This window comes from Nilaparvata lugens, chromosome 11 (genome assembly GCF_014356525.2).
Source record: "Nilaparvata lugens isolate BPH chromosome 11, ASM1435652v1, whole genome shotgun sequence".
NCBI lineage: Eukaryota > Metazoa > Arthropoda > Insecta > Hemiptera > Delphacidae > Nilaparvata > Nilaparvata lugens.
The window spans coordinates 29,348,981-29,375,998 of record NC_052514.1 but is presented as its reverse complement, the minus strand read 5'-3'; the positions used below and the strand labels follow the sequence as shown (position 1 = coordinate 29,375,998).

The 27,018-nt window shown below is 33.9% G+C and overlaps 1 protein-coding gene across 1 annotated transcript in view; it reads left to right on the top strand.

The window, feature by feature from the left end:
• LOC120353615 overlaps nt 1-27,018 on the top strand; it is a 201,814-nt gene that overhangs the window by 23,717 nt on the left and 151,079 nt on the right. Inside the window, exon 2 of the mRNA XM_039438071.1 lies at nt 3,482-3,715. Coding sequence (XP_039294005.1) covers nt 3,482-3,715 — 234 coding nt within the window. The remainder of the gene's footprint in view (nt 1-3,481; nt 3,716-27,018) is intronic.

The window sequence follows — 27,018 nt, the reverse complement described above, 5'->3', positions numbered from 1 at the left end:
TCTCACCAAATTTGATTTGTATACTTTGTTCAGTATCTCATCCCACACTCATATTAATTTGTAATCGAAATTGAGTTATAGCGGTGATAAAATTGACAGCAGAAGGGTGTCTATTATTTGGTGTTGAAATAGCTACACAGTAAATCAAAATTCATCTTTTTTGTCGATAAATTTTATCATGAATAAATGCATATTGATGGCATTTATTGAAGTAGAATCCCAATCTAAAAACGATTCTTGTCTATAACTAACAAAAACCTAATGGAATTTCAAAGCCTGTGTTTGTTTCATCGATGAGGAAAAATATTGGAAAGTTATTGAATTTAAGTTAATCTACGAGATCATATTATCACTTAATAGTGTCGATCATGTAGATAAAAAAGAAACTCTGATGAATCTCCTCCTCAGGAGTGAAATACAATCCTCATTTCACTATAAAAAGTAAGTATTCGTTTTATATTTCCAAAGCTGTGTCAAAACTACTACAAAGATGAAAAGCTTCCATTTTGTTAAAGTAGTAGCTCGAAATGCCATGGTAGGAACTTATAAAAGCTAAAAGAAGGCCTTATAACTGATTCTCAAGAATGATTTCAACCAAGCACAATTTGGTTGCCCAGTAGTCATCGACTATGGAATAGTTCTGATCGGACCCTCTTATTTCTAGACAATCTAAGCGAACATAGGCTAAGACCATTCTTAAGAGAAGTTTGAATAGACGGCACCAAGTTATGCCGTACGTTCAGCCCATATAGAATTGAAAAACAATATATGTTTCAAAAATATTTTAAATAGATAATTGAAGCAGATTAGATCAAAGTACCATACCTTTTTCCAGGCAAGAGACTCACAAGAATTCTAATATTCAATAATGAATATAAATTCATTACTTGAATGTATAAAATAATGAAAAAAATAAATCAAATAGATTTCTTTATGAGCCGTGAAATGTAATTTCCTGGAACTTGTTATTTTATCCTTTGAAATATTTCATTGGACGTTCACTTTTATTCTCATATTATTCTGAATATTGTCATAAGGCTCGAACTTTCTTCATTTCTATTTAATGATGAAAATATAAAGTTGAGAAAATAATATTTTTGTGAGCTCTCTTGTCATCTAGTTTTTAGGTATACTATTCATAGATAAGATGTAGTAATATTATTCTTCACGAATAAAGGATCAATCAATATAGCATGATGTCTCAAATTAGAGCATTAATAATACCTACATGGAGTTATCATATGACGTTGATGAGTGAGAATGGTCCCATTATAACTCATGGGAATAATACTTCAGTATCTCATCCTATAAGATACAATATTATCCAATGAATGAACAAATAAATGAATGAATAATATTGCCACTATATCAGACATGGACACTGATACTGATATAAGGGATTCCAGTTCCATTCGATAAAATAAAAAAATATTTATTTTGAACAAGAAAATTGTATAGAGAATGCGAACAAACATATGAACTATATAGGATCAATGTTTTTCATATACCTCAATGTGGATTTTAATTATCAAGCTCCTCTTAAATTCATGATGCAATCCAATTTCGTTCGATTGACAATCACAGTACTACCAATCTTAATATTCTATTGTGTGGAAGAGTGGATTGAAGCTGGATTCGCACATAAAAGCGACAGTGAACAGTGAAAATATGATCTCCACGAGTTTTAATTGGACTATTCCCACTTAGCCGGGCCGAATGAGTATAAATTATACCATAAGAACTTATTGGAATCATATTTTGACTGTTCAATGTTCACTGTCACTGATGTGTGCGAATCGAGCTGTCATAGAAAGCCCCATCAATCATCATGAGCTAGTAGAAATATCAATCGAATTGAGTCTCAGAACAATATTGTTCTCAGAATGATATATAAATCAGTAGTCCTACTAAGGTTACAAAAATGTTAGTGTACTCTCATGAATATCAATTTTAGCAATGGCAATATTAATTTAATATATTATAGCAATGAAAAACAATTGGCAATCTGAGCTTCTACTGGAGTTTCACGAGTTTTATTGAGAAAAAAGTGATATTGTTAATTTTTCATAACTGATATGAAAACAAGGTGTTTGGATTCCACAAACTCAGCTATGCAATATTTGAAAATGTAATATTCCTGAGATCATAATCTTTGTTATATTGGCAATGAAAAGGTTACAAGATCTTGCTTTTTCTCTATAAAATTATTATTTGAAGATGAGTCCATAATCAATAATTTAAGAGGCATCCACAGACAGAGCTCTGGTGAGTATTAGAGGTGAGTAGACAGGTCTAAGAGGTGAGTATCATTGATGATTAGTATCTAGTAATCTCAGAATATATTATAATATAAACAAAATATTTTTTCAAATTATTTTTCTGAAATTGGTGAAGAAAAATTGAATATTATCACAAAATTCTGTGAAGTAGATTTCCATTAATAGATTTACATCTAATACACATTTATGAAGTATTTGAGAGAAGAATAGAAAACAATCTCTATGAAGATTTTCAGGAATCAAACAGTCCAATTGCATTCACTCTTCTTGGTTTCAGATTCATTAAAATTCAACAGTCAATTTTTTATCATATCAATTTGTGCAGATTGATTTGCTTATCGTGAGAATTTGAAAATCTAGTGCTCCGTTTCACCAAGCTCGATTAAAACATTGAACATGGTCAACCCGGGTACACTTTACGTGTGCATTAGAATTATTGATAGTATCTGTTGACATGAAATTCATATGTTCCAGTGCACTCTTTGTAAAACGTACTTGATTCGACCATGTTCAAACTTGGAGAAACCGAGCATAGGTGATTCCTAGGTTAAGACCTTTGTGAGTCACCAATGAAAGTTTCCTACTTTAACTTTTAGATCTATATGAGTCATAGAGTTTTCAAGTGTGGCTACTTGAAAATCGTCAAACATCAGTCATAAGGAACTGTGGAGGAATTTAGAGAGCTAAATCGAACAGGAAACCACTAAGGAAAACCCAGAAAGTCAAATTCGAATAGAGGTGTCATAGTATTGGTGAGTCATCAATAATATTATTGATTTGGGGACATCTCCAGAATATAAATAGGTAATTTATGTGGTCATGATTCATGATTTACCATGGAACTATGGCAGTCTATACTGACACTATCGAGTATACTAGTTCGATTCTGCATCAAAATTCACATGAGGAGTCTGATCAATCCTGCAAAACTGTAGAAATATAACTGAAAGAATAAACCGATTCAAACATGGAAATATGTTCTCAATTGTAGTCTAAATAATGATTGACTATGAATGAGAAGATTTTTTTTCTTCTTTCTCTCCTTTCCTTCTTCTTGAAGAATTGAGGAGATCTCAATTATGATCATATCAAATAATATATATTTCACTCCTTATACATTTTTACTTCAAATGCCATTTTTGCAACTGAGATTTCTATTAACTACTCCTCTCTCGCCCAGGGAAAAAATCAATCATTTCCAGATTTTATCCAGCTGAATGACTCGGAGAAGCAAGGCTTGGTCCAGCTGTCGTTCCAGCCAGGACTGGAGTCGCTCCTTGCTGGAGAGTTACTTACCTGTAGCAGGCTCCTCTTCGCGACTGGAAACCTGTTTGAGATGTTTGCCCAGCCTGTGAGAATGAGAGAGAGGAAGTCATGGACCCCCACATGCAGCAGAGAGAGACAGCATCATTCCTGGGCACGAGCATCTCCACAAGGTAGGCCGGTCTAACAGTCCTCTTACCTACTTTTCTTAACTAAATATAGATGAGCAGCCACATAACAACATAACGCATGCGTCATTAATATGCGTCTTAATCCTGCACTTGACGCTGCATAATTATTGCAGTCAAATGTTTGAAAATACATGATTAATAACTGATGAAGGAATACCTCATGAACAGGAAATTATGTGAAATGCATCGATGGTTACCGTTATTGAGATTAGTATTGTCATCTTGTTGATTGCTTGCATCTTCCTATAATATATCTTCCTGATATTAAAACGTATCTTTGAATATCTTTTATAATATTGTAATAGTGTGATACGATGAGTTTACGATTGAGGCCATAAATTTATTGACATATAGAAAACAAAACAATCATCCAAAATTCCATGTTTTCTTGGTAATTCCAAAGATTTCATAATATAATCCAGAGATTCCATGACACATTTGATAGATTCCATGATAGATTCGATAGTTTCCATTGAGAGATTAGAAGATTCCAAGTCGTGGATTCATTATCGATAGATTCCATGATAACCTTGTACGATTCCATGATTAGCAAGTAATCTCATAGAAGATTACAACATGATATTAACCACTGCATATAGATAAGATAATATAAAATCACTTCACTTATATGGGCTACTTTATTCAATTTTTTCAAGTTTTTGATACTAGGGTACTACAAGTTTTTATTATTAAGATGATAATATCATCTCAATGCAGTTCCATAGGTCGATAGTTATTGTGATCATACATCTTCTTATTGCACACATCATCTTTATATCTTTATATCATAAAGGCTAATAAGATATATTACGAAAAAAATTCTATTTAGTGAATCATGAATGATTTTCTAAAGAATTGAGAAATAGTTTTCTTCAGTTGAGTAGTTTTATTTGTTCAATAATACCCAATTAGACTGAGGTAATGTAGATGGCACCATCATATTAGATGTTACTGGCATAGTGTTACTGTTAAAGTTACTGGCACGATCTACGACTCAAACGCTTGGTATAATTAATGTATACAACCGTTACAAATAATATTAATATGAAGCCTCTCCTCTACTGTACTATTGTACAGAATATTGTTGGAAGAATGACAAAAATTTTGTATTTGGGAATAAATCCGTGTCGGGAATAAATCCTGTGTGGGTCAACGTTTTTTTACTAGAGGCATCGGTATCGTTTGACGATCTCCTCTGCCGAGGTCAAACGAAAAGACAAACGGCAATAATTTAATCACGTGGTCTCGTGCAGACAGTTTGATAAGTATTGGAAATCTGAGAATCAATTGATCGTCGCATGCTTGTCGTGGATTTGCGACGAACGACGATAAGAACGAGACAAAAAATGAAAAAGAAATCCTCTCTCATCCTCGCCGATGGGTCAAGTTTTTAAGTTGAAGATTTACCACCCCCAATGCTCGAGACAAAAGAGATTCTGAGGCTGGTGATGTGGATAAACAAAGAGAAAAAAAGCTGAGAGGAGAGTGATGTTGATAGAAGGAGGATTTGGAGAGAGGGAGAGAGATCTGTTGAGCAGGATAGATTGCGAGAGACAGATGTAAGAAGAGTGACACAGTTTTGAAAAAGGTATGCGAAGGAGAAGGAAGAGATTGAATTCAAGATTAAGATTGAGATTAAAGAAATACTTAGTATAAAACTCAGAATAGCAGAATCATAATAATAAGTAGTATGGATAAAGGGAGTAACAGATACGAATAGGTAAGTATGAGAGAGAATAAATAATACTGTATTCATACTCGTATGAGAGAGAGAATTATATTATTGATAATAGAATTATATAATCAGGAATGCTCTGATACAAAAATGATTGGAATTCGAGAAGATGGGGAAATAGAAAATTAGAAAACTTTGACAAAATGTGAAAGGATTATCAGTTTTAGATATATTAACTTATACTAGAGTTAAAATATAAATAAAAATATAAATCTCAGTGCCCTTTTTATTCATATTAAAAGTAGCCTTAAAGAAAAAAGACAATAGAGTTGAAATGGTTGGCTGTGTTTTGAAAAATTCATCCATATCCACAGGTAATTGTAAAGACTAATAAAATAGGATTTAAAAATGAGATCAGAAAGTGATTTGAAACTTGTGCACAAGAAGAGAGATTAGCACATTGATAGAATGGGAAAGTGTCAGAAGTTTGTAGAAAAAGAAGAATGTAAAGAGAAAGGGAGTAGGGTTCGATACAACATCGAAAAAATTGAAAGGGGAAGAAGAAGAAGAAAAAGAAGAAGAAGAAGAAGAAGAAGAAGAAGAAGAAGAAGAAGAAGAAGAAGAAGAAGAAGTAGTGAAGCAAAAAGGATGAGGATAAGAAGCGAATATCTGCCAACATGTCGTAGCAAACCGCGAGGATAAAAGAATATAAGGTAGCCTGTTGTCATACAGAACAATGGGCAGAGCCGAAATAAAATGTTGGCCAATAAATATTGCAAAACAAGCTACCGCCGTCCGCCGTTGCTACCAAAACAGCTCAGTAAATTCCGCAGTCCAACTGACAGTGAGCTATTCTCGGTGCACACAACAAAATAATAGAGAGGCCACAAGACCATCGATGAGTTGGACCTCGAATTGTTAACCCTCCTGGGTTGGGCCATGTCTAAGTACGCCCCCGCAATGATCACTTTGTATATCAGTATACTTATTGATACTTGAGTTTACTGATCTACTATGTATACTTTGATATGGAGTGGAGTATATTTTATTTTAACGGTCAAAGATTTGGCAACGTTAGGTTCGGCTTCTCACACAAAAGGTCCAGTTGTTGTTCGATTATTTCTGTAGTAACTGCTGCAGATTGACCCTGGAATCAGACAATAATTCGATCAATGTGCTTGTGCTAGTTTGATGGAATTTGCTCTAGAATAACTGAGTCACATTGTAGAACACTTTTTCATTGATGCTTGTTACTTTTCCTTGTCCTATTACCATAGGTAAGGAAAGTATTGCTTTCCGAAAAAAATTAAGGTACCCCAATTTGTAAATTTCTATACGTTTCAAGTTCCCCTGAGTCCAAAAAAGTGGTTTTTGGGTATTGGTCTGTATGTGTGTGTGTGTTTATGAGTGTATGTGCGTCTGTGTACACGATATCTCATCTCCCAATGAACGGAATGACTTGAAATTTGGAAATTAAGGTCCTTACAATATAAGGATCCGACACGAACAATTTCGATCAAATTCAATTAAAGATGGCGGCTAAAATGGCGAAAATGTTTTAAAAACAGGGTTTTTTTGCGATTTTCTCGAAAACGGCTCAAAAGATTTTGATCAAATTCATACCTAAATTAGTCATTGATAAGCTCTATCAACTGCCATAAGCCCCATATCTGTAAAAATTTCGGGAGCTCCGCCCATCTATGCAAAGTTTGATTTTATATTCCCAATTATCAGGCTTCAGATACAATTTGAACAAAAAAAAATTGAATGGAAAAGATTGAGCATAAAAATCTCTACAATTAATGTTCAGTAACATTTTCACCTAAAATTGAAAATAAGCTCGAAATTCGAGAAAATGTGATTATTTCAATTGCAAACTGTTGATTCTATTAAATCATTCGCTATGAAGAGATAACAGACCTCGTGTGTTTCCAGCGTTATTTTACTTGGTAGCTCAGTGTTGATAGTTGGGATTTGCTCAAGTTCCTTTCAGAATGAATAAAAATCTTGTTTCTTGATGCTTCTAATAAAATGTGATCAGTAGTATTGAAGCAATGTTTTGGAGAGCCTTCAGGTTCTTGAGTGATCTTTATAATTTTGTGTGAAGATTTTTGTAATTGTTTTCGCAAACCCCCCCCCGCACACCAACCAAAAGAGTTTCAATGACGCAGTCAGATTCTTCGCCACCCCTTCCTGTGGGCAGCTCCCCTTGTTCTATTCATTTCCGTCTTCGTGGTTACTCCATCACTGATTGCTTCAAATTTGTCTACGGAATCTATACAAATCAAAATGTTTAAAAGAGACATTATGGTGATCTCTTGTGTTACTCAATAGCTTTACATTATATCGAATTTAACCCATTTCTAAAAAATGACGATTTGTTCCATTGGTTTAGCATAGCAGAATGGATAAAATCAGTGAATATCTCGCAAATCATTCACACATGATGCACTAGTAAATGCCACCATCACTTAATTATCCTATATTTCTTTTATTGCAGTTACCTTTTTATTTTTCTTCCAAACCTCAAATATATTTTATATATTTATTTTGTCTTCTACTCAGTGATTTTTAAATTTATTTTTCTAACCACAAATATAATAATATTGTAGGCTAATATTTATCTTCTAAGCCACATAATGGAATTCATCATTCAGTAATGATACTTATATATTTTAGTGCTTCAAATTACACTTTTCAATTTACTTTTCCTTTATATTTATACTATGTTTATTTATATTTCCTTTCATATGTATATTCATTCTTGCTTCATCTATTTATTCCTTCATTGAAATATTGGAAATTAATATCGATACTCGCTGCCAGCACTCAAACTTCGGTTTTGCAGGCAGCGCCAAACATGTTATTTTGTTTTGACAAAGTTGTTTTTCGTGTATATTTAAATATTGATCAATATGTTTTTTCAACTTTGTATTGAGGATTAATATTTTTATTGTATTATTTCTGTTGTGGCGAAATTAAATTTGACTTGACTTGATTTACGTTGTCTTACTTTATAGTTTAATTTATATATAAGATTCTGTATCAATGTTCATGGCAACATCATGAAGTCCGTTATTATTTCAAATAAATATTACTTGCAACTGAAATCGCAAACGTAATCTAAGCCTTGAGTTGTACAACTTTCATACAACACACGTTAAAACTAGAAACTGATATGATCCGCTTATGTTAGATAATTGAGCTGATCAAATGTACGGTATCCTACATATAAATACAAGGTGAGATCTTAGCCAATGCAACAAATGTAGCTTCTGCCCATAGTCCCGACCTTGCTTTAATCCGTACACTGGTATTATCTGAGTCAGCCACATTTAATACGTTAATTCATTGCTTACACGACCAGTAAACAAGAGTTTAGGCCACAACACTTGGGAAAAGCAACCAGAAAAAATGGAAACAAGGAAACAAGAAAACTCTCCTCTCTCTGATTATGACACTTCAGAGTAGATTTCCAGTCCCAGTCACGTTTATAGTGAACAGCCGTTTATATAGTGATAATAATAGCACTATACTATGGTATGTAGTGGAGTGGAGCTGTTGATAGGATCTATGAAAAAACATAAAGGTAATTTGCGGAAATTCCTTCAAGCTGGTGTAATTGCGGCGCTATCAAAACACAATAACTCAAGCTCATTTAAAGAGATAGATTTTTTTTGATTTGTTAGATATGAAGGCAGAGATTCAGGCCAGAGAATTAATAGATTCTATACTCTCCGATTCCTATATTGTAAAATACATAAATAAAGAACTCTAATCTAATTCATTCTGATACATCCCATACTCTCCAATTCAGGCACTAGCTATTCATTCACACAGAATGATTAAACTGTATAATATTTTACATTATTGAATAATGAGACTTGGATGTTGTTACTACATACTATATAACACATTTATATTTGTACAATGGAATTGCCACTAATTTATCTTATTACACCATACAAATAAAACTTAGCTTAGAATCTCATTGATGAAATGGTTTCTCACAATGTTTTCAAGAGTTAGATGCAGATTTATCATTTAGTATGCAATGGGTCTTGCAAGACCTGGCAAAACATTGTCATTTGTAATAAAGAATCAATCAAAAAGAATAAAAAAACACAATAACGACTTTTCCCTTTAAATGATTACAGAATGATTAAACTGTATAATATTTTACATTATTGAATAGTGAGACTTGGATGTTGTTACTACATACTATAACACAGTTATATTGGTATAATGAAATTGCCACTAATTTCTCTTACTATACCATAAAAATAAAACTAAACTCATTGATAAAATGGTTTTTCATAATGTTCTCAAGAGTTAGATGCAGATTTATCATGAATGCAGAAAAACCACAATAACGATTTGCCCCTTCAAACTCAGTTACTTGAAAAAGTACTTAATGCTACGCGCCATATTCAAATACTGAGTAAATGACTATCACTCAGCAATTTTTGATATTCTCGTTTCGATTGATCATGTTTGATAAAGTAACAATGAAATAATGACATAAATTTGAAGATTTCAACAAATACAAAAATTATACCACTGTGAGCACAATATTATAAAATTCTCATATCAATAATATAGCTTGTTTCACTGTACCATCATTGAGAGCAGAAGCAGACAAAACCCATGTTGAAGGGTACACGATGAAAAAACTATACAACTCCAGGTAGCCAACTTTTGAAAAATGACAATTCATTAATCAAATACTTATAATCCGAGAGTCAATGGTATGTACCGTGGTTAACCCGTAGAGGTTGAACGTTAGGAATGCCAGGTATGCGAAAATCACTGTAAACTACCCACTTTTTATGTGGGCTCTTGGACAATTCTTTTATTTTTCATCATCCACCTTTTCATAATAATCGGTTCCTCCCGCACTACCTCCTACTCATCTTCATCTCTCTATTGTACCTATCTGTTCTCCATCCTTTTTCTCCATTATTTCTTCTTCTTCTTCTCCTTCTCTATCTTCACAACCACGTCGTCATCGTGATAGTAATTTTTTGTCTCTCCTTTTCAAAAGCTGTATGCTCTCTGCCCCTCCCTCCATTCTCTTTATACCTTACAAACTCATTCGACAATAATTTTTTCTGCTCTCTCTTCACTATTCCAGCCTACTTAACCACATGCTCGTTCGTCGTGCACGGCTCATTCTTTTATTCTTCTCCGTCCTTTATTATTTCCGAATAATAGCCTGTATAAACGCTTGTTTATACTTTACGATGAAGACTCACACTGTGATAACTATATCAAATACAGTCCGCCCTCGGTGAAAACAGTCCTTTATTGCTTTTTAATTTAATTGTCCATTATCCTCGTGTCTAGAGACAGACCCACGCGTGTGCTATGGAAGAAAGCACGGTAATGATGGAGCCGGCAGGTCTGACATGAGAGCATCTACTCAGTCAATGCTTGCTCATTACACCGGCTAATAACGAGATTGTTAGAGCAGCTGATGGGTCTTGACAGCTCCCAAAACAAACAACACTCCCACTCTACAACAAATTCGAAATTGATTTCTTTCAGTTTTCTCTCCAGTACACATCATTAGTAGGGCTTTCTTGGAGGGAAATATTGGTGATACATTTGTCCATATTGTTACTTTTTTGTTACTTTAATGGCCACATTGATACTTTTAGGGCCGGTTTCTGAGCTCGGGATTTGGCTAAGTCCTAGACTTAAAACAGCTGGAGTCAAAAAATTAGCTTTCCAAAACGGGGCATAGTCGCAGTTTTTATAACAGTAGTCACAATTTTTATTTTCTCATTTCTATAATTTGAAACGTTTTTCCTTGACGAAATTAAACATTTCTAAATAATTCAAAATAGCTGAAACGTTACACTATTATTCTTTATTCTATCTTGTATTTAATTTTCTAGTTTTTTGAAATTTAATTCCAACGTGACAATGACAATGACTGCGACTACGCCCCGTTTCGGAAAGCCAATTATTTGACTCCAGCTGTTTAAAGTCTAGGACTTAGCCAAATCCCGTGCTCGGAACCAGGCCTAGATAAAATTGTATGTCATTTTCCCTATCTATTCCAAAACATGGGACAAATGATCCTATATTCTTATATCATTTTAGATAATTGTAATGAGCAGCCCCTTATTGAGTAACATGAAAGTAAATAGAAATAAAACAATCACACAAATTACTCTTTGAAGTTGAAAATTATATAACTCTTCAACCATTTCTCTGAACCCTCTCATTTCCACTCATATCCAAACTCAGTTTAGAATACGAGTATGGTACATACTTGGATGCTCCATAGCTTTCCAAGTTCATAAAGTGATGGAGAAAATGGGGAGGATATGGAACAGCGAGAGTAGAAAAATAGAAAAAGAAAGAGAAGAGAGAAGGATCAAGAATTGAGAGAACGAGACGAAAACAAGGTTTAAATTGATACGAGCATGAAGTAGTGAGGAAGAAAAATGGAAAACATGATATGAAAGGAGAAAAAAGGAAAAGCTGAGAAGAGAAAGACAGAGAGAGCAATATAACAGAAATTAAAAATCATAGATATATAATAGAAGAAAGGTAATGTGATAAAAAAAGGAAGCGAATATCAGGTGAAAGGAGGGAGAACGATTGTTTGAGGTAATAGCAAGGATGAAAGAAAATGAAGAAATATAATGTTGAGGGAGAACGAGACGAAAACAAGGTTTAAATGGATACGAGCATGAAGTAGTGAGGAAGAAAAATGGAAAACATGACAATAGGATAGTGAAAAAAGAGAAACACTGAGAAGAGAAAGACAGAAAGAGGAATATAACACAAATTGAAAACCATAGAAATTTAATAATAGTAAAGTAATGTGATGATAAAAAGGAAGCGAATATCAGGTAGAAGGTGGATGAACGATTGTGTAAGGTAACAGCAAGAATGAAAGAAAATGAAGAAACATCATTTTTGAAGAATATTAAAACAAGAAAACGAAGATAATAAAAGAAAAGAAGGATGTGATAAATCATCAGAAAGAGATATAGGAGGAGGAGAAAGATGAAAAGGAACAGAGAAGGATGAGTATGTTGATGAAGGAGAAGAAGAAGTGGACCAAGCAAACGAAAAACGTAGATGGGTTCGGAAATTTACTCCTTTGACTGGTGTCTTGTTGTAAGCAATCGCCGGAGTCCCCGGGTGGTCGACCCATGGGGGGTGATGCCCATATACCCAAACGAGCAGGTCTCCTGTGCCCATTCGGGTCCCTCAGACCGGTATGTTTTTTAATTGAGTTGTTAGGCAAACAAAACTGTGAATTTATATTCACTTGGATGGTTAGCACTGCATAGAAGTGCAGGCTGAATGGGTACATCCAACAAAAATTAATTGCTTTTTTGCGATCGACGCTCAAAGTATTTATGTCGGTCGTTTATTGTCGTTGCTGTGAAGGCTTTGCTTTTTCCCAGTCACAAAAAGTGCAAAATTGTCTTGAAGCCCTTGTGAGAGACCTGTTAGGGTGTGGTCTTCTTATTGAGTATCAAGGAAACATAGTTGAAGTGATGTGTGATCAAAAGTAATTGGGTTATTAGAATCAATATAATTTCTAGTAATTGATATGATAGTCAAGTATCGTCTAGTGTTCTTTAATACTTGAAAAGTGTATACTATATTCCGCAGTTGAATAGTCTTGTTGGAAGAAATTTTCTGAAAATATTCAAATTCAAATCTGAATCTAATTTATTTGCTTTAGATTACAATCGAGTAGACGAAATGAAGTGAAGAATAAATAAATCCAGAAACATTATTGCTCAATCATAATTATATTATTATAACGTTAAATATGGAATGGAAAAATTGTTGATGTGGACCACTTTGTAAAATGTCAAATGTGAATACAAGTATGGTCTATTAATTTTGGCTCGACTAGCAGAAGATAAAACTTGTGCGCTAGTCGATAGTAGTTAACAAAAATGCGGAATGTTTACTTACAGTACAGATAGAAATAAGAAGAATAAGATAGAAATTCCAAATGTGAGGAAACTCTAGATAAACTTTTCTTATATTGTTTTAAAATAAGAATGGAAAATATTATTCAATGTGGTAGTCAGAAATGACTGGTACAAATTTTCTTAATCCTTAATGATGGTTACAAAGTTAGAAACTTAAAGTATAAAATACATTACATAATAGTTAGATATACAGTAGGTAGTACAAGTAAGATATATATTATATAGAGATAATATGTATCAATAAACCTTGATCAAAGTGAATTTCTATTCTAGCTATTAACAATATGTAAGCTAGACTAAATAGACTAAATTCGGCATATGAAAGTTGAATCTAATTATCGATATAAAATGCTGTGTAATAATATATTGATGAGAATAACAGATAGTCCATTGATAAAATTCAGTTGCAAATTTAGATTGGAATTCACATATTCATGATGCAGTGTCATTTTCATCAGTTATCTAATCCCATCATACTCAATCAACAACATCAAATTAAAATCCCAACAAAATAGTAGCGTTTCTTGCATTCAGACAAGCTTGAGTGATGCTTGTCAGTCTATATAAGAGGATGGTCCAAGGAGTCTGAAAAGGGCATTTTCAAGACTAGAAGGATGACTTCCAGACAACTGATTCCAGGTTACTGGAAAAAATGCCAGTCGTTTTGTTATCATTGACATTTGAAATGGTTCGAAAATACTCTGTTTATGTTTTGTATCACATGGCCTACTAAACTGACCCTTCTAGGTGACAGGTTGAACACACCATGAATGGAGACTGTTTTTCTGCTCTTCAGCTTTCTTGAAATTCTTTCTTTGTCAATCACAACCCTTTTGTTGGCTCTCAACTTGGAAAGAAGTATCTCACACAAAAGCAGATGATAACTCCTATTTGTAACACAGGTGCTTTTGAGGCATTGTTCACATTGGTGGAAATGTCAACTTTCTCACTATATTTCAACAGAGAAATTTGGTTCACGGAATCTTGTCAGAGTCTGTAGCTTTTTTATAGCAAAAATAGCAGCAGTAGCTCAACAGTAGCAAACCATAGGTACTTCATATAGGCAACTAGATCATATAGGAAGCTATTTCTCATTGCTTTAAAGCATCTTTTTCGAAGCAATTATCTAATTCAAATAGTTGATCACTAACTTGTTCAGTATATCAAGCTACAAAGGGTTATAGGTTATAATTTTGGTTCCAAATAAGAGCAAAACATAATTGTTTTATAATTCTTATTGAATCAATCAGAAACATAATTTCATTCATAGCATTGGTGATTGGCTCAATATTCATGTTCACCAGCTTTCTTGCAAGTCATGGAATCAGAAAATTCTCTCAATATTGAGTAATTCTTGAGTTATATCTATAATGCTTCTAAAGTTAACGGAATGGAGAAAACTATTCCATCATGCAAAATCTTGTCATTGATATTCATAAATATCATGTTATAGATTTCACTGTTGCCAGGAAATCATATTTTGAAAATTATTATTGCTTCATTCTTAAATAATCTCCATCATAAATCTCGATCTGGGGGAGGAATAAAGTTGGATTATTCCCGTTATTATATATGAAAATACCTGTTACATTTATTTACCTGTTGCCCGGTTTTAAACTTGAGGATATTTACCATTCCTAAGAACGCAATTCGTAAGTTATAAAAACTTCTGTCAAATCTCGACGAAATATATGCTCATCATTCATCTGTGTTGCCTTTTTTATTGTCAACATTATTTCGGAATTAGTTGTTTTGGAATCGTGTTGTGGTCGTCACTCAAAAGCCATCCTCGGTTTACGGCACTGTAATTGCGGGACAAGACCAAGCTGGCTTGGATGTTGCGTTTCATTCATAAAAAGCCGGCCGAGAAATAATAAAAAGCGAGGAATTTTTTGAACGGAGCTGGTAGAACAGTTCGGATTGAAGACGCGACAATGCGCTCACGTGGTTTCCAAGTAATGTGTTTAGATTGTGTATAGATGTGTATGTAATGTGTATAGATGTATTCTACGTTCACCATCAACAAATGGATAACCCAAATAAAATTTTATCTCTTAGAGTTTGGTGTGTGTTCGAAAAAGAGAGGAATAGCGGAGAAGAATTAGATGTGAAATCAGAGGAGAAGGATGAGTGGTTTGAAGTGAAAGAATACAAGAGAACGTGTAAGAGGAGGGAATTGTAAATGTGAAGAATAGAGGGAAAAGCTGATATAATGATGGTTACCAGAAGGAAGAAAAGAAAAGAAAAAGTACGTGGAGAAGTTGACAGAGAGGAACAAGAAGAGTAAGAACAAGCAAATGGAATAACAACGTTCAGAGAAAAAGAAATGAAGATTAAAGGAAATAACAGCAAAACAAGCAGAGCTGAATGAAAAGACTAGTAGGCTGATACAAATGAGAGAATAAAGGGTGAAGACATAATGAAAAATAGAGTGGTCGATGGAAAATTTATTAAGAGAAGAAGATAATAAACATATTAAGAGGGAGAAGGAGAACCACAGTATGCGTAATAAATTAATAATATGAGACAGAAAGAGGGAGAAGAGAAGGCAAAAGATTCATAAGTGATGGAGAAAGGAGAAGAAAGAGTTGGAGAAACAGAAAAAAATCGTGAATCGGAGAAATAGAAAAGATGAAAGAGAGAAAAATGAGATTGAAAAAGGGAGTTGGATGAAGTGGAAAATCAGAAATAATATGATAAAGGAATGAAAAAGGAGAAGATGGATGAGGAGATCAAAAGAGAAGTGAAAATAACTGGAAGAAGACAGGAAACAAGATAAATGAGAATAAAAGAGAGTATAATATTATAAAACAATGAAGAAGGACGAGATAGACGGGCAGATAAAAAAAGAATTACAAATATGTGGAAGAAGGAGAAGGAGGGGGAGAAGGAGGAGGAGCAGTAGATTGAAGAGGAGAAAAAGAAGAAGAAGAAGAAGAAGAAGAAGAGAAGAAGAAGAAGAAGAAGAAGAAGAAGAAGAAGAAGAAGAAGAAGAAGAAGGAGAAAAGGAGAAGAAGAAGAGAAAGAAGATGATGGTAGTGAAGAAAAGAAGAGGAGAGTCGTGAAGAGGTCATCTTCGGTGTGTGTCTTTCAAGTTGAACAAGAAAGAAAACACACAGAAATATGTGGAGGCAACACCTGCAAGTCAACGGTACAGTCCCAGTCCACCTAGAAGAAAGATTGGATTTTTTATTGGAAGAATACGGTGGACAGCAGCAGCCAAAGAAGACTGACAAAAAGAGGAGGAGAGGAGGTGGAGGAGGAAAAAGTTGAGGATGATCGCTGAAAGAAGGGAAACTTGGGTCGGGCAGTTGAAAGCAGCCAAACTGAACATGGAATTCCCTTTTTCAGAATCTAGGCACTTCTCTGGACTGGCATTTCAGGATTTAGATACGAGTCTCTTACACTACCATCATCATCATCACCACCATCATCATAATCACTATCATCATAATCATTATTATTTTCTTCTTCTTTACCTTGTCCTTCGTTTCGTTGGACAACGTCATCATCTTTTACTTGTTCTCCATCACCTCTCGAGGATGGGGCATATATCCCGCTGGCTGCTTGGCCCTTGGCTGGTTCAGTCTGGCAGCATTGGTTGGAGGAGATGCAATGATGTTTCTAATATGAAATGCTGACAGTACAAAGTGAATGTGACTACACCACACTACAGGAGCCATGTCACCTTTGCCCTGGACCATCCTGGCTAGAGGACTCAACTGACTTGTCCACTCACACAATCTAACCGGTTTCTCTTTTAAACTCTTTCTTCTCTTCTTATATTCCATTCTTCCTTTTCTCATCCTTTTTCTTCTCCGTCTTTACCCATTCCTACATTCCCTGTTTTTCTCATTCATCGACTCATTTCTTTCTATATCTAGAACCAAATTATTTCTTTCCTACAGATACCTTGAAAAGTGACCATTTGTGCACTGATTCCAGGCCGCAAAGAATCACTTTTCCGCACTAGTGCGCAAAGTGAGTACTTTGCGTACTCCAGATTTGCAGCTTGACAACGCAAAATAGTTAGTATGTTAATGGAGCACCAGTGCAGGAAAATCAAAATTAAGTTGGTAACACTCATAGTGAGGCTCACGTTATAATGGCAGTGGAGAACAGCGTTGCCTTGCCATTATGTGCCTTGATTATAGTCATTTCAATGCTTACATAACATAAACCCCCTTCATGCAGTCACATAAATTTTAAATTGGATTACTAATCATTATAATTCAATTTTAAATAAATTAAGGTGTTTAATAATAATAAAAGCACACAGAAAAACATTTGATGGATTTCAGGGAATTTTACCCATAATTACCCACTTTTCATATTCAATGGTAACTGTAGAAAAAATTTAATGTGAAATACGTGCGCAAAGTTTGTTTGCTGCACTCAAAAACCCATTCCACCCTCGCCTACGGCTCGGGCGTAAAAGTTTCTTTCGGTGCAGCAACTGTCACTTTGCGCACTAGTTGCACAAATAACTAATTCAATATTATATCCTATTTTGTCCAATTTGAACAGGTTTCTATGCTGTTATATGGCAACAAGGTATATAAACGCCGATTTGATTTTTGAATAACAAACTACAGTACTTATGATGGATAAAGGACAGTGATAAGTATAGATTGAATAATATACCTAACAAGGAGTGTTCATGAATTCCTCCCTGTTATACAATTTTCCTGTCATTAGATCAATTATCGATTATTATGGAAGCATCACGATATATTACAATTATGTAGAGCATCAACATTAGAGGTGATCATGTAAAGACCTGCTGGATGTTACTACTCAAAACATCTACTTCCTTCTAAACCAATATTCAGAGAGATTATCGAACCAACCCGATATAGATGTTAGAGTACTGAAGTTTCAGGGTTTTCAATAAAAAATTCCAATAATTTCATAACAAAAGTATCAACTCGAAACTTCAAAAATGTGTTCGAAGTCTTATTAATTTTTTAAGAGAAAAGGATAAGAAAAAAACAACAACTAGGCTCTACATTTTGTCTACTCATCATTTGAACCATTCTCGAGTGGTAGATAAAACACTAAAATGCAACAGTATGGCAAACAACTGGGATGAAGAAATCAGATTATATCTCATTCGGGGGAATATTTACATTTAATAATGGAAAACAAAGTTGAAAGTTAGAAAATTACAAATAAAGAGAGACTGATAAAGAAGAGGCAAAGAAAAAATTGAATGGGAAAGTGAGGAGAAGAAGATAGAATCAATAACTTGGCAAAGATGAACAAGTACAAGAACAAGAACAAGAACAAGAACAAGAACAAGAACAAGAACAAGAACAAGAACAAGAACAAGAACAAGAACAAGAACAAGAACAAGAACAAGAACAAGAACAAGAACAAGAACAAGAACAAGAACAAGAACAAGAACAAGAACAAGAACAAGAACAAGAACAAGAACAAGAACAAGAACAAGAACAAGAACAAGAACAAGAACAAGAACAAGAACAAGAACAAGAACAAGAACAAGAACAAGAACAGAACAAGAACAAGAACAAGAACAAGAACAAGAACAAGAACAAGAACAGAACAAGAACAAGAACAAGAACAAGAACAAGAACAAGAACAAGAACAAGAATAAGAATAAGAATAAGAACAAAACAAAAATAAGAATAAGAATAAGAACAAGAACAAGAACAAGAACAAGAACAAGAACAAGAACAAAAAATAAGTGGAAGGAGAGGGAAAAGAAGTGAGAGGAGATAAAAGAGCCAAATTCTTGTTGTATTTGTTGAAGTGGTGTGTAGGAGACCGAGTGTCTGTTCTAGTGGACATTGTTTGATGAGGGGGGTGGTGGAGGTTGATGGTGGGGGGAGCTGGGTGGTCCCCGGAATTCCATTGTCAGATCTCGGGACTCCTCTTTCAACAGATGACTTTCCAATTGTTTTCTCTGCTGTCGGCCGGAACAAGAGGGAACGTCAAAATGTTAAAACGAATAAATAGAAGCAAATGTGATCGGACAGAGAATGCATGCTGTTCTTTTTCCCCACAAAAAAACACACAGTACGTTCTTGAGTCCTGTTGAATTGAAAAAAAGTTTCTCTAAAGCTGATAATTTCTATTTTTTATTAGAATTTTACTTTTCTGGAAAATTTCAACAATAATTGATCACGAATAATACTAATAATAACACAATAAATATTCCCCTTCCTTTGAATTTTGTTTATCCAATAGTTCGATAATAATCCAATAAATAGTCATTATTACTAATATAACAACTATGCTATAATTATTATAGCCTACACATCTCCAATCAATGCTGTCTCCTTTATTACTTGAGACTCCATTTGAGATCATCGTAAATGTTAATAGATTATAGATGGAATTAATTGGACATTACAAATTTTTTAAATGATAATCGATAGATAATGATTATTAAACTAGAATCCAAAGTTAAATGTTGTAAACCACTCCGAAGACTTCTGCTACTGCAAATATTGACAACAGGGTTAACAGCTAGATAGAAATTCCATGAGAGCTACAATACAAAGATTCAAATTTGCATTAAACTTTTAGTTTAATGATAGTTAAATTTTTAGATAATGATAAAGGGTTTTAGTTTGATGATAATTATAGATTCTTATATCTCATTCACATGACTGGATGGGTTCTGATAGAGTATCGAGAAAGCAGCAACTTTGTCGAATCCTCATATCGGCTATATTCCGCAATTGCTATCAGCTATTTTTTGTATTATTATTACTCTGGTTAAAGTATTTTTGTTACATGAGTTGAATGAGATTGAATCAACACATTTAGCTAATGCTAAAACTTGAATAATTCATATTTAGATTGACATCTTCTTAGTCATCAAGTTCCAAAATTATTGATTTAACTCGACTCAACCATTGCACTTAGGAAGTCAAGTACCGTACTCAGGATATTTAGGGGGGAAACAATAAATCAATCATTTTATTCAATTCAACACAATATACATAAAAGAAATCAAAATACAAGTCATCACAACCGAATAATAAATTTCTAATAAAATACAAAAAAACGGAGTAAAACTCATCATCATCATCATAAATAATTTCATGACAATACTAGAAAATAGTTTCTGGGAAACAAGGGGAGGGATTGGAAGACAATACTTATCCAATCTAAATAAAGATTTATTTCAAATTGAGATGCTTCAAAACAAAAAATAGAACAGATATTTAACATTATCATCACTTGAATAGAGAAGATTCATATATTAAAAAAATAATTTTGAAAAAGAACCAAAAAAACAAACTTAATTCTGAAAAAACCTATTAAAATAAATGAAAAGTTTTTAAAAATAAATTGCAAATCAGGAGCTGGCTTCTAGAGCGGACACCCTTACAACAGTGGCACCGTAGGTACGTTGCTCTAAGCTGCTACACATGATGAGACCATGGAGAGAATTATGATTGCTGATATGAAAATTTACTTTGTGAACATATTAGTGGACTGAAAATTTTGCGAAGTGAAGAGCTACATGACTAAACCTATTTTGGACTATGTGTAACCTCATCTAAATTGGGGAGAGGAATACCTTATTTTTTCTCTCCCTATAATTTATATGATGTACACTTATTATATCATTCATTAAAGAATAATTATAAAGAATCTAAACCATCCTATGATACAAAACCCTTGATTGATAATAAATTACCTGCCTTAGGGAACTCTTATTATACTATCAAGAAGGAAGAAAATTCAATGGGGAACATCATAGCTATATTGAAAATTGAAGCTCCAGTTTTTCAAAAAGAATTATTATTTAGTTAGCCACAGATTCTTTTCAGGACATCACTGACCTAGTAGACTCGGAACCGGTGAAGCAGGATGGACTTCTTCACAGATTTTTTCCAACAAATATCATTCGCATACATGCGCGTTGAAAAGTTACCAGCGCACACACCGACAAAACGACTGTGAGACTAAATGTCCAACATTTTTTCCATTAGATTCACTCTTACAGTTAACCAGAACTCAACAATTTCAAACGCAAACATGGAAAGAATTCAGCAGAAAAACACAGAATCTCTGATAACTTGTTCTAAAGGTGTGGAGAGACTCCATTTTATTAGCACGTTTTAATAATCTCAACTCCAGGAAGATTAACCAATCCTCCCAGCCTCCATAATCGTTCAATTCTATTTTTAAAATGATACTTAAATTTATAATTGCCACATAAAGTGAACAGCTGCTGAACATAAACTAAGCAGTAATAAAAGTGTCATAAAGTATTCCTGAATGGGACTGCTATAGTTATCGAAATTATGATGTTAATTAACGACATTGACATCTTTATGAAGTTGATCAACTTTCCTCTACGATTTGTAGATGTTATTATCAGTTCTCTATAATTATCAGTTAATCAGTAATCTGAAAATTTATGATTCATGAACTTTGCGGTTCAACATAATAATTTCAACCATTTGACTAATTTTTGTCACAAAGCTGGTACTTTAGAATCTCTGAATCTTCATGACAAACATACCTATTCCTTTAAAGCATACAAATCACCGGAAAACATATTACAATTGAACAATTTCACATTAATTGTAATGAACTTTCAATGAAAATAGAAATATACTACATCATAACGCCTCTTATTACTCATAGATGAATTTGGCTCATAGATGAATTTGAACAATATAGGACTAATAAGTTTGAAATTAATTCTACAGCTTACACAGGACATTATGTATCAAATTCAAGTTCAAATGATTTATTCTCATTTAGCAGGTAACCAGTGTTCCGCAAGGGTCTAAATGAAAACTTGACCTACTGAAATCCTGAGGAAATTTAAATAGGCCTATAACCATCCTCGATAAATTAAGAATCTGTATGCAAAATTTCAAGTTAATCAGTGCAGCAGTTCAGACAATCATGATAATTCCTGAATTTCCTATCCCGTACGTATGAAAGCCAATGCTTTCCTTCATTCTATTATAGATTAGCAGATAACCCGTGCTCTGCAAGGGGCTATTTATAACTTGACAAACTGAAAACTTGACCGAATGGAATCTTGAAGAGTTTGAAATAAGACTAGAACCATCCTTGCTTAATTAGGAATCTATGAGCAAAATTTCAAGTTAATCAGTGCAGCAGTTCAGACGTAATAATGCGTCATTCGTGAATTTCCTATTCCCACATGAGTATAATAAGCCGATTCTTTCCTTCATTATATTATAGATAACAACAATACATACTATGTGATGCAATATATTCCTATATGATTCGAAATTTTATTGATAAATCAATCAGGTAGAGATCATACTTCCTTCCAATCAAGGTACCTAGAATACATATAATAGAAAAAATCAAATCATCATCATCAAATCATTTATTTTCGCCATTTAAAAAAAACAAAAACAATCACAAATAAAGAGCGAATCAAAAAATTATGAATAATAAATTTAAACAAAATACAAGTGTTAACTTAAAAATAAGAAAATAATAATACAAAATCATAAATATCTCTTTACATATGTAAAATAAAACAAACAATCATGGAAGTTAGCATAACATTGATCATGAAACAGTTCAGACAGAATGAGAAGAGCACAGTCTCAAATTCTCAATAAATCAATTGCAAGTGGTCGATCGGATTGAAGGGATCGAATCCGGATAATAGGAAGTTAAATTTGCGGATTGCCTTTTCCGTGTCCGGTCGTAGTGGACCCTGCCGTCGCCATGATATATGACCCTGTTCACACCCTCTCGCTTCTACCTAATGACCGGGCGAATCTACTCCCCCAGGGGGGGGAGGACACCCTTTTTCACCCCCACCCCCTGGACAAGAAACCAAGGTCCTTGCGGAAACTGGGGGTTATTTATAGTTGGCGCTAAGTGGACCAATATTGGCAAAATAAGAAATGTGTGGGTGTTTGATGGGGGGGGGGGGTAGGAAAGCCAGTGTTTTCCCACAGCTGACCAATGTTTATGTGAGGGGTTTGAGGGGGACTTCGAAGGGAGACTAGACAGATGACCAGAAGTCAGTACCTCCACCACTTCCTATGGTCAGATTCACCTCAAACTGGCTCTGCATCCCCTTCATATAACATCTATGCTTCCCATTCGACCAATGCTGACAGAATGTGGTGAATCTCTCAGTAGATGACCCTCTAGAACATTTGTAAGACCTGACAACCCCCCTCCCCTCCGCCAACACCACTCCAAACCCTGGGACAGTGTGGTCACTACTTGTTGAAGTCGCCGCAAATTGCCCTAAACTCCCCCGTTGCACTTTTCTGGGATGATCGTTCATTTGTTGGTGTAGCTGTTAACAGCTTTTCACTGTGGGAGGACACTTAATGTAGTGCTGGTCTATGAGATTTCGCAAATCTGGTGGATGAGAGGATGAAGTGGGAGATGCTCAACAGATGTGCAGTGTGCGGTAGTGATTGTGGACTAGCTTTGAAAGTGATGTTGTAGGGTGAATTATGAGAAAATATGTATTATTCATAATGTTATTCAGTATTTTGAACTCTTCCATAGTTGAATGAAGATGAATTTAGACAGTCTAGGGAAATGAAGTCAGTCTAATGAAGAGCTGTCTAGGGAATATAGTTTTCCATCCAACAGAACTAAACTTAGAACTCTATAGCCCCGTACACACACATCGATTTTTGTTCGTACGATATTTTGCCGACCTTATAGATTATATCAGATTAGACAGATGTTTGTCAAGCTCCGTTTAATCTGATAGAATTCGTAAGGATGGCAAAATATCGTACGAACAAAAATCAATGTGTGTGTGCTTATCTCAGTTTTCAAAATCCTCTTCTACTTAGAAATGTGTCTTGAAAAATCTACTTATAAACATTGAATGAGCATCAAATTGTCTTCCAAAAATTTCAAGGATATGTTTGTTTCGTATTTTACAGATTACTTCCGTCGATCCTTATAAAGAGCAGGCTGAAGAAGATCGTATTATATTACAGGATTTGATCATAAATATTTTGATTCAAATATTTAATATTTTTGGTTGGAACCAATACTTATAATTGAGCGTTTGAATTGATGTATTGGATTAAATATATTTTCCCACCTGAAAACGAGTGGTTCAGTGATGATATTGTTTATAAATATACATTATTTTCAATAGAGTTCTTCTTTTAAGCTGCTGTAATTTATTGTTTTCAATAAATTTCTCCAATACTGTTACCTCTTCACAATCCTGATTCCTTCTCATCCTTCTCCTCTCAGCCATCACCGTTCTATATTTCACTATCCTCTTATCACAAAACCTGTCACAATAATCATCAAATCACAACTCAAACCATTGATATGATCTTACAAGATGACGAAAGAACCAGCTAATATTTCCCTCCAATTCACCGATAAACATTGAAAATGCATTATCTTGTTATCCAATATGCGTCTTGCGAAATATCAAGGGGAAACTACTCCAGGTAACTTTGGACACAGACCAAATGTCTAATGTGGAAACGGTGTCTTCATATATGGAACTAGTAAGGTATATACTGAGAGTACATAATGGTTTTACATAGGTGACATGCTTGAGTATGGTGGGAAGAACCACTCGTAGATGCTTAGTATCCAAAGCTCTTAAGCGACAGGTCAAGCTTTTAGCCATTAAAATATCTAGTAAATGAACTGAAACTGGACAGCATGGAGTACAATGTTGCTTTCCTATCAGCTTACAAACAAACAGCAGATTCGAACAGGTATGTGAATCGCTGAAAATAAAATGTGTTACTTGTACAACTTAGCTGAGAATGTTCTCAGACTTTGAAAATGCAATACGGATTATTGCAGTACAGTATTGCTTTGAGATAGTAGACTTTGCAGGCAAGAATATTGAGAACTCAACTCGTTGTTGGATAAAAATTTATCGAATCGATTTGTGGACTCATGGACGGCTTTTATCACAAATTGGCATGTTCAAAGTGAACTGGATTCTTATCTTTAGGATTACAACTCCATTTGAACAAAAGGTTGGCGTATTTCACAAAGTATATTGGCCAGAGTTCCTATAATCATCGGATTGAATCTCATGCAATTTGAAGTACGCTTTCGGAACCAGTGTGAATTGAAGGGACTATGGAGATAGATAAGTCATAGATATAGATGTAGAAAGACAAGTGGTAGATATAAACAGTTATTTCAAAACTCAAAAATATTTTTTCAAGTTAAAGATAGCATAGTTTGCTCCAAACAATAAATTTTTCGCCCCACTTGGATGTAATGAGCTGGTTTACGTGCGTCATATGGAGGCCGAAAGTGATTGTTTTCTGGCCAGGCCGGTAAAATTTTTACGGCCCTAGGGCTGTAAAATAACCTTGAAGTCAGCTGATTCTGATTTGATGTGAACGTGTTTACAAAATAGATTATGAAACGGAATAAGTTTATGCTTCTAGAATTGAATAAAGTATTTGGCAATAAGATACTATCATTTTATTTGGATGAATGAAATACAAATGAGATATTATAAACTATTCAAATTCAATTTTCAGAGTATAATAGAATCTAACCTCAAACCTCCTAGTACTGCGTTATCACGGAACATAGTGGATAAACGGAATCATTTTATGCTTTTAGAATTCAATAAAGTATTCTGCAATAATATACTATCATTCTATTTGGATGAATAAAATACAGATAAGATATATATTATTATAAACTATTCAAATAATTCGATTTTCAGAGTAGGATAGAACTTCTAACCTAAACTTCCATTGACATTCAGATTGGCCAAATTTCAAGTGTGCTAAAACAGCTGATCAAAAACTTTTCATTATTTGTGTTTATCATTCAATAATTAAAACATTTATAATAATATCATCTTATTGTCATTTGGAAGGATAAAAAGTTCAAACTCAACCTCTTACATAATTGAACATAATCTTTTAGGTTATTTAGACAAATCAGAATAAAAAAAAAAAATACTTGGACAATTTCCTGATATTCAGATTACCTCAGATTTGCTAGAGCTATGACCTTCCACTTTTGCTTTCGGAAGTGCTTAAAATAGACAATAAATTATTTTCATATATATATTGTTTATTTTTCTGTGTGGCGAAAAATAACGTTCTCACCATGGGCAAAAATGTTTTTCCGGCTCTCAATCTTTTCTAATCCTCGGCCTACGGCCTCGGACTTGAAAACCGATTTCGAGCCAGAAAAGTCTCGTTTTCGGCCCTAGGTGCGAAATATACTATAGTGTGTTCTCGTGTTTTCGAAATTACTGTTTATGATAAAAATTGAACAGGGATAATATATATATATATAAGTTCCAATAAGGGAACTTGAAAATGGAAATTAGAAATTAGAAATTGCAAATTGGAAATTAGAAATTGGAAATTAGAAATTAGAAATTAGAAATTGGAAATTGGAAATTGGAAATTAGAAATTAGAAATTAGAAATTGGAAATTAGAAATGAGAAATTAGAAATTAGCAATTAGAAATAAGAAATTAGAAATTAGAAATTAAAAATTGGAAATTGGAAATTAGAAATTGCAAATTGGAAATTAGAAATTAGAAATTAGAAATTAGAAATTATAAATTAGCAATTGGAAATTAGAAATTGGAAATTGGAAATTAGTGGTAGATATTTAATTAAATATTAATCAATGATTTGATAAATATTACCGTGAGGATG